A 12,769-nucleotide genomic window follows, 5' to 3' on the forward strand; every position below is an offset into this window, starting at 1 on the left:
GGAATGTATAACCCACTGCATTGTGGGTTTGTGTCTGGGGGAAAGAGTGCAGACTCCCTGACTCACAGGACACCGTGAGTTTGAGGGATGTGACGGGGTGAGGAGGAGGGGCAGCATAACTTTCGGGAATCAGATTGCAAGGTCAGGAGGAGTGTGTGAATCACGGCCATTATGCTGTTTACAACTGTTTCATTCATAGCTCCTTACTTTCCCATCACAATATACTCTTGAGTTCAGGTATTTTCACTCTCATTTTAGCTTACATGAAATGTTTGCGGGATTAACACAACTCGTAATCTCGATCAACAGAATCTCCTATAAAATGCAGATATGTAGACACGAGGGAGGAGAAGAACTTCCTCTGAGAATCAGTTCCTTTGACAAATTACAATGTAATCAGTGAGACACTTCAAAATCTTATGGAAAAACAAAATTGGTATGAAATACCTCATTTATATAAAACTTGACATTTTTGACATAATACAGTGGGAAATGTTGGCTGTCCCCTGTACATTCTCTTTTTTGGTCTGGCAGGTTGGACAAAACAAGCATTTTGATCATTGAGAAATCTGAGAAATTGTAATGCAATTTGTCTCTATTTTCTGATATTTTTTGGACCAAAATAATTGATTAACCGAGAAAATAAATGGCAGATGAATTCATAATGAAAATAATTGTTAGTTGCAGCCCCAGTCTCGAATAGAGCCTGACAAATACATAGTCCAATACTTATATAAATATTTGTTTTTACGTATAAATTCACATGATATTTATATGATAAAAGAATATGAGCAGATAATATTACCTAATCGATATATTGGTCGGACTCTATTCGGAACTGAAATAGAAATGACTGCTATGCATCTCCTTTTCAAATTAGAGATCATCTAATTATCCTCTATGTATCTTTCTTTGATTCCCTCATCCCCAAACTCCCCTCTGCTCCACCTATCCTTCTCTTTGAAGTCCCAAAGAAGTTGCTCCAGGAGCAGGGACCCAGACCGCCGGTGTACTCCCCTCCCCCCAGCACCCATGACCCCAACATAGTGGGAGACAGCCCTCCGGAGGGGAACTCAGTCAAAAGCCCTGACACTGTTCCAGGTGAGCAAAACGACGAACACATAAGCTTTTTCACTCTCACACACACTCACAGCCTCCCATGGAGAGCAGTTAACACTAACCAGTCCCAAGGCCTCCCAGGCATCAAGAGAAACAGTAATTCAGGTCTCAAGTCAGGGCAAATATGTATGTATATTTAAAGTCACACGGGTTCAACTGTTTCCATATGTATCCTAGCAGAGCCATCGGTTTGGACCATTTATGATCATTGGTCTTAAAAATATACTGCTTTCCAAGAGCCAATGATTGCACTTATATGTGACCACAGTCTGTTATATGGTCAAACTCCCATAGAGAGAAAGAGGGAGAAGACAGAGCAAGAACAATGAAATGAAAGAGTGCAAAAAGAGACGCCAGCAAGGAAGAAAACTTAAACAAAGCTTTATTCATGAGGGATGGTGGCTGGCGTCCAGCATGCTAAGTACTCTGCTCAGCTACCGGCACTGTACTAATTAGGAGGATAGACAAATGAATGAGGAGTTAAGAGAGTGAGCGGACAGGAGATGCGATGACAGTTCCTAACGCATGAATGGCTTCACTTCCTTGCACCGGCTTCAAACACTCCACTCTCAGTTCATCTAGAAAAACCTGTTTCCATCTCTGATGTACTGATAGGGGATGAAATATATGAAGAAGAGAGAAGGAGGAATATGAAGGCGGAACAAGAAGCATTTCCCAGTAAATATAGGTATCCTGATCATCTTGTTTCATTTGTCTCATTCCTCTTTGTTTTTTTGTTTTTTTAACTGTGCAAAGGGATTGGCGTAAAGAAACAGATTTGATCTTTCTGCTTGACCAACATGTCGTTTACTAAACAGCTGAATCACCATTTTCACAACATACTGTATTTCTTAAAGGAATAGTTCGACATTTTGGAAAATACGCTAAATTGCTTTCTTGCCGAGAGTTAGATGAGAAAATTGATACCACTGTCATATCAAAAATATGAAGCAATAAATATGAAGCTGCAGCTAACAGCCAATTAGCTTAGCACAAAGACTGGAAACAGGGGATGTTGCCAGGCATGAGGTTGCCAGGCAACCAGCGGAGACTCCACAAAGTCACCATCCCCTGCCAAGAAATAGTCCAGCACATAACTTGTTTTTAAACTTTCAGTTATTAAGATATATAAGATACATAGAATTAGCGAGCTTTAGAGGTGCTGGTAGGTGGATTGTGTTATCTTTAGAAAGAGCCTGCTTCCAGTCTTTATATTAAGCTAAGCTAGCCGGCTGCTGGCTCCAACTTTATATTTATCGTACAGATATGTGAGAGTGGTATCTATCTTCTAATCCAACTCTCTGCAAGGAAACAAATAAGCATATTTCCAAAATGTTGTCAACCAAAGGCTTAAAATTATTTATTTATACTGACCTTTCTGTGCCCTTTACATACACTCTTACCTTCTAAAATTCTTGATGCAGGATTTATTATTGTAATGTCAATGAATTCTTTTGATTTAATGTTTTAAAAAAAGTAATTGGATTATTAATAATGATTTCCTGAATTTATCATGTCAAAGGTATTTTACTACTGCATTTTCATCGTTATGTATTCTGTATTTTCTAACACTTCAAGTGTTTTCTACTGACTGTTCATCTGCCTATTTTTATGTGTGTTAGAAAGAGAGATTGTGGTCTATTGGTTGAATGTTAGCTGATGATGCGTGCACCACAGCAGTGGGTCCAGGTGGAAACATTTACCTTCTCAGTGACCAATTCCAGTCTAAACTGCATTTATCAGATAAAGAGAGCCTGACACAGCTTAGAGAATCTGCAATTAGAGGTCAATGGTGTGTGTGACAGTTCACCAAAGCACGCTTACCTACACTAACAAAAAATCAAGCAGGTAAATATGACTGTTCACACATGCACCGAGTTAGGACTTAGGTCACTGAACTGAATGCTTCTGTTTATTTTGGCTGTCTTAACTTAAGGGTTGTTTTTTTTCAGTGAAGCATTACTTATTCATAGAGCTAAAGTTACAGTAGTTACACTCTCCCACCTAAACCCACTTCAGGTTAATTAGCAGCAACTGTGCTCAGAAAATGAGTATGAATCTAAGTAATCAAGTCACTCTGTGCTCCTCTGTTCTCTCATCTCAACTCCTTGACTCTTGCATACGCAACACAAGCCAGCATGTAAACAGTGAAAGAAGTCGTGCTGTGATGAAAATCCAGAGGAGGAAACAGTTGTTCCCATCTATGAATAGATCGTTTTCTGAGATTTTGGGGGAACTTTTGAAATGTCGCCAGAGTGCAAACTATTCCCATGTGGTTCTCTGTTTCTTAATGGCCTGAGTCAGAATGAATTTGACAGAAGCGGATAATGTGTTATCTTCTGAATCACTCAACTCCCTGTGAACATGTGTGTGTTTTTATACATGATGCATCTTTTTACAGGACTGTACCTCCTAAAAATCGAGACCGCAGATGACTCAGTGGTCTGAGTGCTGTAGTCACAATACCTCAGAGACAATACACTCATATTTTACTGTAAATGACCCAGCCAGTACCGTCATAATCTGACTGTACATGTGGTAATGAACACACTCCTTGTGAGCATATGCATGTGGGCTCACAGATTTTGATCTCAGAGTGTATTCATGTTCTATCTAAAAATAAAACTTTTCAAAAAAATCTGTGTCTAAATACAGAATTCAAATGCTATATGAACAACCCACTTTCATCATAGAATATAGTCTGCTTTGTGTTGTTAAACTGAACTTTCCTGCTCCATCGTTATTTGCAGAGAGGAAGAAGGTTAGGGAGACTAACCCCAACGAGGAGAAGTTTTCAGAAGCCGGAGGAGAAGGAGGAGGAGGAGGAGGAGGAAGAGAAAGTCCACTGCGGCCCCCAGCCATGAATCCCATTATCAACTCCACCTCTAGTGCAAACATGGCCCTCATCAGCAATGCACTGGCAGCCTACACTTACATATCAGGTAGGGCAACCATCATAAAATCTTGTGTGACGTCTTTTGGGTAATAACCCCCATTTCCTTTTTCCTGGGACTGAAAGGTGGGTAAATGTGGGCCAGAGGAATGCAGATGTTAGGCAGAGATAACGGCTACATACACACACTGTCAGTCACCTGCTTCAGCCAGCCGCTAAAACAGACGCTGTAATAGTTTGGGTTGTTTGGATACTTCCTGTTTTATTACCTCCCACTGTGACTCAAACAGTCTATACATAGTGAAATGCACAGTTCATACAGTCAAATAAACACATAGTCCATGCACTGTAATGTGTTATGGAAGCTAAACCTATGTAAGATCAGCTAACTCAGCTTTGAAATTACTTTAAATATTTCTCACATTTGTGATCACATTTTATGATCTGCATTTATATAATTTTATTGAGGAATATTACACCAATCAAAATAATGTACGACCTTTAAGTGTGACCTTTCTTTTTTTCTTTTTTAAAGAAAAACCTAAACTGAATCAGTTTAAAACAGCTTAGTCTTGTCCACCTGGAGCTTGAGGCGGTGAGACACAATTACCAACATTAATAACATGTAAAAGTACGTTACTGAAGACGAGGGGAAGGAGAAGCACACTACATAGCCGGGTTAGCAGAATTTCAGAGACATTTTGGCCAAACCAAGGGATCAAGCTGGGAAAGTGAGTGATATGAGCTGTAAGTCTGCAGCCAATGTTCATTACAATGAGTGAGCCATCAAGTGAAATATTTTATAGCAGAGCAGGCTGAGCAGGTCAGAGGAAAATATAAGAGACCCACCATCAGTCATAAAGATCCAGTTAAATGTTTGACATGTTTTCTGTAAGAAATCAACTAAATATAAGCCCCCCTACTTTCTTGTTTTCATCCCACATAACAGACCACCCAGAGAGGGCAGCGCTCTTCTTTGTCTGCGGTGTGTGTTTGGGCCTCTTCCTCACACTCTTCGCCCTGGTGGTCCAGATCTCTTGTCGCACCGATTGCCAGCCCCGCCAGCGGCCTCCTGCCAAGAAACGAGCACGCCCCGCGGACTCATCCTCCGATTCCAGTGACTCGGACTCAGATTGGGACACCACCTCAGACCTGTCAGCGCGGCGGCACCGGCGGTTCGAACGCACACTTAACATGAATGTGTTCACCTCTGCGGAAGAGCTTGAAAGAGCGCAGAGGCTCGAGGAAAGGGAGCGAATCATCCGAGAGATCTGGATGAACGGGCAACCTGACATCCCTGGGACACGGAGCCTCAATCGGTATTACTGAGGACTGCTAAGGGGCTTTTTTTATAGAAAGCTTACTTGACTTGAACAAAATTTAGGACGCACTTGGGTGAGAAGGGACAAGCATGCAAAAGCGACTCACACTGATGAGAACAGTGGAAGGTAGTGCAGACTTTGGAAGAAAGTCCTCCCTCTTTACATATTCCTCTGGGTATCATAAGCTATACCCCATTCAGTAAGAGAATAAGCTCCCACTCTGCATGGTAAGCTCGCCTCTTAGCCGCCTCTTTCTGCCGGAAGCATGGGGTGAAAGGCTACACTGCCTTGCCCGTGACCTCAACAGGCCTTTTTGAAGTGGGGATTTATGGGTTAGCTGCCTTAGACACACATGGGCTTGTAGAGACTACATGGTGACTGAAGGACCAAGGCCTCAGATGGGTCTGTTTTATACAGAACGTCAGGCAGCTGCAAAAGACTGTGACACTTGGAGCTTTATGCTCAGTACCCTCTAGTATTCAAGTGTGGACTTTACAGAGGGGCAGCATAAAGCAGAAAGAAGTGTACTGGACAATGGGACAATGTAAGACAATCTTTCCACAGTGAATAACCATGCTGCCTTTTGAACTTTATAAAACCAAAAGATATTTGGGGGGAATTCATCTCAATCCTTATGAAATCTATTTTATAATATTTAATAGTTTATTGATGTTGTGTATTTTCGTTCTCAAGTATGGTTTATTATGAGATATTTTTATACTTGGCGAAGGTTGTCTGGCACCTCAGGGATGCAATCCTAGTGTTTGTGTTTGGTTGATGTATTTGCTTCCTAAGAAGGGGATCAGCCCATTTAAACAGCTATGTCAGCATTTAAAGAAAAGAATTAGAAATATCATATAAAGAGCCTCAAAGAGGTATAGTGATTTATCCTTATTTTTTATACAGTATGTTTATTTCACAGTGCAGTGCCTTTTCTAGCTATTAAGTCACTGTTGTCAAGAGTGCAGCTGGTATATAACTCAATAACTGGTCAAATTATTTATTCATTGGATATCCCAAATTTATCTTATCATAAATGTATTCCCTTTTATCATTACTACTTTGCTGAAGTGGAGCATGTGTAAAATCTGAATGTCTCTGTTACACTTTGCACTCGCTGTCTCCCTAGATGTAAATGTACGTAACCAGAATATGCCAATTTTGAACCAGTGAATTTGCTAGAAATAATTTTTCTTGTTCTCACTCATGTGCAAATTTCAGGTCTTATGTCAACCGTGCCCTTATTTCAGAGATACTAGTGCTAAACCAGATGCTTGTTGTAATCGCTGCTCATGGCCATCTGGAGAAGGAACCAGCACTGAAAAAAGGTTCACAGTGGACGTTCAAAATGCGTCTCTTAAATCATGTTACCAGTTTAATAAAATAAGCTATTGTCAATCCAGTTATGTTTTGCGCTGCCCTGGATTCAAGCATAGAAATAATAATAATTTTTAGAAAAAGCTTGGTATTTTCCTGACTGAGAGTTTAGATGAGAGTACACAGGACATATTAGGGTCATCCACATAAAGACTGCCACTATATATAGCTTTTATAAAGACAGTTCTTGTGTTTAAATTTGAATGGGATTACAATGTGCCAATAGCTGGTAAAGTGAGACCAAAATATGACTCCTGTGCTTGGAATAAACTGTGTTCAAAAATAACTTGTCCTCTGTTTTGTTTAATCTTGCACATTATGTTTTGCATTCTAAATGTCACTTCAAATGTGTACAATGCTTGTATTATTGTCCAGTTATGCACAATACTTGCTCTGTACTGTGGAACTCTGCACTAATACTGATTTAATACTACAAATATAGAGATTAAACACACTGTATAAGGTCATCATTAACTAAATAGATTGTGTGCTTATGATGACCTGTGGACCTGTGGGCATTTCTATCAGTGAGATTGATTGGTGTTGCTCGCCCCCTGGTGGTAAAATTAGAGCTCTTCAGTTTGTGTAAATTGAGTGTATGAATAAAAGTCACCCAGTTATAATAAAGTTATTTATGGCTATGGCAAATAATTGTAAAATATAACAGCTTGAATTGATTGTAGCACGTAGGCTACTCGCCACAGAACTTAAATAAAACAACTTGATGTTATGGAGGATATGCTATTTTACTTTTTATTTTTGAATGTTTGTCAATTTCTTATCAATCCTGACATCACTTTATTTCTTTGGGTTTTCACTCTGAATTTCATTTAGTTGTAGTTTTCAGAGATATTTGTTTACTTTTTTTAAATGTTCTTGAAATTGTTGCTGTCGTGCCGTTTCCATGGATACCATAAACTTACCATGGCGGAGCTGCAGTGTAGCTTTACACGCTAATAAAACCTAGTTAAATCCACAAATTACAAAACTAATATACTGTTTGACATCTTGTGGAGGTGAGGAAATCGAAAATATACCTAAAGACTAGTTTAGCAATGTCTTGGAACTGGAATAGCCATGGATTACCATTTTTACCAGGATACACTTTTCGGGATGTAACGGTAAGCATGTAGCTAACCTAGTTAAAGTTAAGCATAAAACTAGCTAAGTTAATTAAAAATGTTGTTAAGTTACTTAACGTGAGGCTTTAACGTTTGACTAACAGCCAAATTTAGCGTAAGTTATTCGCAAGAAAATGTGCTGTTCTCTGTCTGTCATTCCTGCATTCCTCCAGTCCTTAACGTCGAATAACTGGGTCGCAGTTTTGAGTGCTATTCAGGCCTGAGTTAGGATGCTGTTAGCTATAATTGCTGACTGTTGCCACAGCAGAGGGACATTAATGGCTTAAATTAAAGTAAGACATGATTTGATTTTGTGAATACTCTGTTGTGTATATTCGAGGGTTGTATGGTATTGAATTATCATGTAGGCCTATAGGTGTTAGTATAATTCGGTCCACCTATACTGTATATCTCATACAACACTTGTTTTTAGCACAGTATTGTGTTGGACAGTAGACTCATATAATAATTGAACTTTGAGTGTAGTACACTTGCATCAGTGTTGCAAATATTTAATTTACCTACATTTGTATTTCTATTGTGATTTACCAGAGCTAATTTATCCCCCCCCCATGGTCTTTCTCTGCAGAAGTCAGCCTTCCATCGTTCCCAGACACTGGACTATAAGAATGGCTATGCTCTGCCTCGTCGCCCCACTGTGGGTATTGGACAGGATCCTCTTTTATCAGAGCAGCTGATCCAGCAGGAGATCAGTGAGTTGTCCTTTGAGACACCAGACATTACTTATGGCTCCTTTGACCAGAGCCTAACCGAAGACTTCATCCCAGCTCATGTGGCCCTTGACAAGAAGGTAAAGTGTAAGAGCAGTATTTGTGTTGCTGTCCAATTAACTGGCCAATTAATTCCTAGTTTGTGTGTTCTTCACCACCCTCGTGTCTTGTAGGTGCTGCGCTATTATGCATACTTTCAGGAAAATATCCTGTATTCCCCTGAAGAGGAGTATCGCATACGCCCTGTGGTCATTTACTACTACCTTGAAGATGACAGCATGTGCATCATTGAGCCCATGGTGGCGAATTCTGGGATACCACAGGGGAAACGGATCAAACGGCAGCGTCTGCCCAAGAACGAACGTGGAGAGCATTACCAGTGGAAAGACCTCAACCTTGGCATGGACCTGGAGGTGTACGGGGTCAAGTACCACATCACACAGTGTGACGCTTTTACAAAGGTACAACACTCGCCTATGTGAATGCTCTTGCTGTGCGTTATGTATCTTTATTATTTTCTCTGTGTCGGATACAAAAATATGTATATGTTGGAATGTATGCTGTAAATATCTGTGTGTCTGTGTATCTTATTCATCATATATAGGAATTCATGGAAAGTGAGGGCATTGTTCTGAATGAACCTGAGCCAATACCTGTGGACCCTTACAGCAAACGTTGCAAAACCCCTCGGCCTTCCTACACAACACCCTCCGAATTTGACCGCATGCACCAGTTTCTCACCATGGATCGTAAGGTAAAGGAAATTCCCTCCATTCTGAACTCACTGGGTAACTGTTACATACCCTTATCTGGACAGCTATTAACAGAGAGACAGAAGTACAATAACATCTCCTATTCAAGCTATTTAGAAAACAAACATGATCTGCCTGTTAGTTTTTATACCTGCCATGATGTTGATGATATTGGCTTTTGCAAATATCAGTCTCTACTCTTAGTAGACTGCACCTAGAAGAATGAAATAACTTTTAGTGTGAATATGGCTTAAGAGACACCACTCACAACACCACTACCAAGGCGGGCATTATGTGTATCTGTTGCAACAACTAGGTCTAGGTTTTGGTGAAGTTCATGTTTCTTCAACATAAGATTGAGCCTATGAAAAATGCAAAGTCAACCTAAAAATAAGTAGAGTTCTAAACCACTGAAATGTTTCGTTTGCGATGTCAAAAATATTTGCATTATTAATCAGGTGTTTGTACCCTGAGATTTTGCATTTGGCATACCAATTCTAGTTTCAGGCTCTTAACCTCTTCTTGTTCAGGTGCTGCATTTCTTTGCCCTTTGGGACGATACTGACTCTCTGTACGGGGAGACCAGGCCTGTAACCATCCAGTATTTCCTGGTGGATGACACAGTGGAGATCAGAGAGGTCCATGAACCCAACAGTGGCCGGGATCCCTTCCCTGTCCTGATGCGCAGACAGAAGCTGCCCAAGAAAATCAAACCTGGTTAGATGCAACACTGTGTCTTTATATTTAGCTTTATATATAATTTCATTAGATACACTGCTTTGGTCAGGTATCTCTTTGCAACCAATTGAAATCATATTGATCCGTAATTAAGTATTGCTTGTTTTTGTCAACAATTTTTTGCACTATACAATGGTCATATATTAAAAATCTAACTTTATTTATATTCAAAAAGTTTCATACATAAAGATGCAATACAATGTACTTTTTTGTATTGCACCTTTTCTTATGAAAAGATGCAATGCAATCCATTTACTTTACAAAAGATTATGTAAAGGAATATTAAAAACAAAGAAGAAAAGGATTGTTTAAAGGAGACAACACATATTTAAAAAGACAAAGGCAAAAAATAAGCAACATTAGAAAAAAGCAGAATAGATAAAAAAAAAAGACAACATAAAAGAAATGAACAAATTAACCATTAGTCAAGTACAAATAAATACTATGACACAATAAACATGGTGGCATTTTCTTAATTAACTGCTACATAACATCATTCCAGAGACCTTTCCCAGCTGTGTGCTGGAGGTTTCAACAGAGGAAGTGGACGAGTACTACTCCCCCAAAGACTTCCAGGTGGGTCAAATGATGAAGTTGCTGGGCCGTCGCTTCCTACTGTATGACTGTGATGGCTTCACTAAAGACTATTACCAGAAGAACCACCCTACCATGGAGATAAAACCCATAGAGGTACCAAAGAAGACTGACATGCTTCAGGAGAGGAAGATGGTGAGAAACTGTATTTTTCATCTGTCTTTTGTTTTCCTTTACAAAACTATATCATTTGTGTTGCCTGAAGGCATGTCACTTTATGTTGTTATAAATATATATATATTTTTTTGTCCATGTTTACAGGAGGTTCCTCCCTATAATGGTTTTGGTTCACTTGAAGACTCTCTCCAGAATTGTTTGTCTTTAATCCCTGAGCCTCCCAAGAAGAACTTGCTAAAGATGCTGGAAAACAGCCACAAAGTGTTGCGCTACAGTGCCAGGCTGGTGAGTCAACATGTGTGAGAATGTGTTTCTGCTGCTTCTTTGACTAAACTCTGAATGACTAGTGGTTGGTTAAATGTAGTTACAAGTCACCAAACTGCAACGGTCCAAAAATGAGATTAAGTAAGCCACTACTAAGATGAACCTTGCTGGTCATTCTGCACCGTAACCCAGGGCCTAACCCTGGATTCAAAACATGATAGGGATAATGTAACCCAGGAAACATGTTTATTGATTGACCAGACACAATTCAAAGCCATCCACAACAAAACAAATCATTGCTCTCCTTGCTTAAGCTATCCTGTGTTACTGACATTCCAGGACTCCCAGAATCCCAAAGATGAGGGCCGACGTTTCATACTGTCCTACTTCCTGTCCAATGACATGATCAGTATTTTTGAAAAGCCCACTCGCAACTCTGGTATCATCGGTGGCAAGTTCCTGGAGAAGACGCGCATCCCCAAGCCAGGCTCTACAGTGGACAATCCTGAGTTCTACTCACCTGCAGACTTTGCTATAGGAGCCACTGTGGAGGGTAACATTCTCAGTTTAACAGGCTGTATTGATTATTCTGTCTTGGTTTCCAAAAGGAATATTTATTCTGAAACTATGGCATCTTTTCTCCAAGAAAATCTTGTTCTTGCTCATGTTGCTACAGTGCCATACATGTCTTTCTAGATACATTAAGCTGTATACAACATAATTGTTTGTTAAATTTAATTTTCAAGTAGGGGATCAATCATCATCATCATTATCTATCAATCATAGATAATAAAAGCTAAGGACACAGTCTTTCTCCTCTCTCTCGTCTGTTTTTTCAGTTTTCAGCCACCGCTTTGTGTTGACCGATGCTGATCATTATGTTCTGACGTACCTGGAGTCTAACTCAAGCCAGATCCCTTGTCAGACACTGGATTCTTTGCACCAGAAGCTGCGTGTGGGGACAGCAACTCACCAGCCAGCTGACCGAAATGGTAAAAATCAAATCAGCCATTTAGCAAAACATGCTTCTCTAGAATTGTCTGTCAATAATACATTTCTTCCAGTCAATGTAATGTTTTAAAATTCTGGACTTATACAATTTATGCCCATTTTTGCTTTTATTCTTTATCAGGTGATGATGTGGCAGAGCCATCTTCATGATCTCAGGGAAGGCTGGATTGCCTCAAGTGCTGTTCACGCCCCAATAAATCAGACCACCAGAGTATGAATCAAAGTTAACATAATAAATAAACACTGGACCTGCTGCAGAAAAGGTTATTTGTTTGGTGAAATCTGAAAGCTTATGGAAAATTTTACAACACAACTGTTTTTAAAATACAGCTGTTAGGTGTTGGTGTGGTTGACCTCAAAATACCCTCCTAACATTGGGCATGTAACAAGCGGTTGCCAAGGCCTACCCTTAGATCTGATTGGCTACTACAAAAATACAAAGTTATGTTAGAGATGGGCAATCAAGCAAGTACATTTTATCTTTTATCTATTCCTCAGCCACATAAAACAAAAGAGAAGACTAAACCAGGGACACTTTTAGCATGCTGTCGTTAAGCATGCATAAAGCATACTGTAGGTGAAGGGGGCTCCACCATGCTCAGTGCCACCCTTGGTTGAGTCCACCTGCACCACCCCATTCAGAACTGCCTAAACACACTGGTATTTACTGTATTATGAAAGAACACTGGAAATGTAGAACCAATTCTATGTAATTCTGCATGCATTTGCC

At 39.8% G+C, this 12,769-nt stretch overlaps 2 protein-coding genes across 4 annotated transcripts in view; both read left to right on the forward strand.

Annotated features, from left to right (window-relative positions):
- The window catches only part of LOC122863414 (protein eva-1 homolog A), a 78,357-nt gene extending 70,916 nt beyond the window's left edge, over positions 1-7,441 (forward strand). For all 3 annotated transcript variants that reach the window (XM_044169911.1, XM_044169912.1, XM_044169913.1), the window contains 3 exons: positions 967-1,101; positions 3,870-4,061; positions 4,962-7,441. In XM_044169911.1, the coding sequence (XP_044025846.1) occupies positions 967-1,101; positions 3,870-4,061; positions 4,962-5,341 (707 nt within the window). In that variant the 3' untranslated portion in view covers positions 5,342-7,441. The remainder of the gene's footprint in view (positions 1-966; positions 1,102-3,869; positions 4,062-4,961) is intronic.
- A 165-nt stretch (positions 7,442-7,606) lies between these two features.
- On the forward strand, positions 7,607-12,301 carry efhc1 (EF-hand domain (C-terminal) containing 1). Its single transcript, XM_044169910.1, has 10 exons — positions 7,607-7,832; positions 8,422-8,643; positions 8,737-9,024; positions 9,168-9,317; positions 9,846-10,032; positions 10,556-10,782; positions 10,909-11,049; positions 11,368-11,581; positions 11,868-12,020; positions 12,161-12,301. Exons 1-10 carry the CDS (start codon positions 7,767-7,769, stop codon positions 12,187-12,189), a joined length of 1,677 nt encoding a protein of 558 aa, XP_044025845.1. The 5' UTR covers positions 7,607-7,766; the 3' UTR covers positions 12,190-12,301.
- The last annotated feature ends 468 nt before the right edge of the window (positions 12,302-12,769 follow it).

This window comes from Siniperca chuatsi, linkage group LG16, assembly GCF_020085105.1.
Source record: "Siniperca chuatsi isolate FFG_IHB_CAS linkage group LG16, ASM2008510v1, whole genome shotgun sequence".
NCBI classification, from domain to species: domain Eukaryota; kingdom Metazoa; phylum Chordata; class Actinopteri; order Centrarchiformes; family Sinipercidae; genus Siniperca; species Siniperca chuatsi.

Coding starts and splice junctions, on each gene's coding strand:
- efhc1 (XM_044169910.1), top strand. CDS start 7,767: ATGTCTTGGAACTGGAATAGCCATGGATTACCATTTTTACCAGGATAC. Junction 9,025..9,167: donor AGTGTGACGCTTTTACAAAG/GTACAACACTCG, acceptor CATCATATATAG/GAATTCATGGAAAGTGAGGG. Junction 11,050..11,367: donor TGCGCTACAGTGCCAGGCTG/GTGAGTCAACAT, acceptor CTGACATTCCAG/GACTCCCAGAATCCCAAAGA.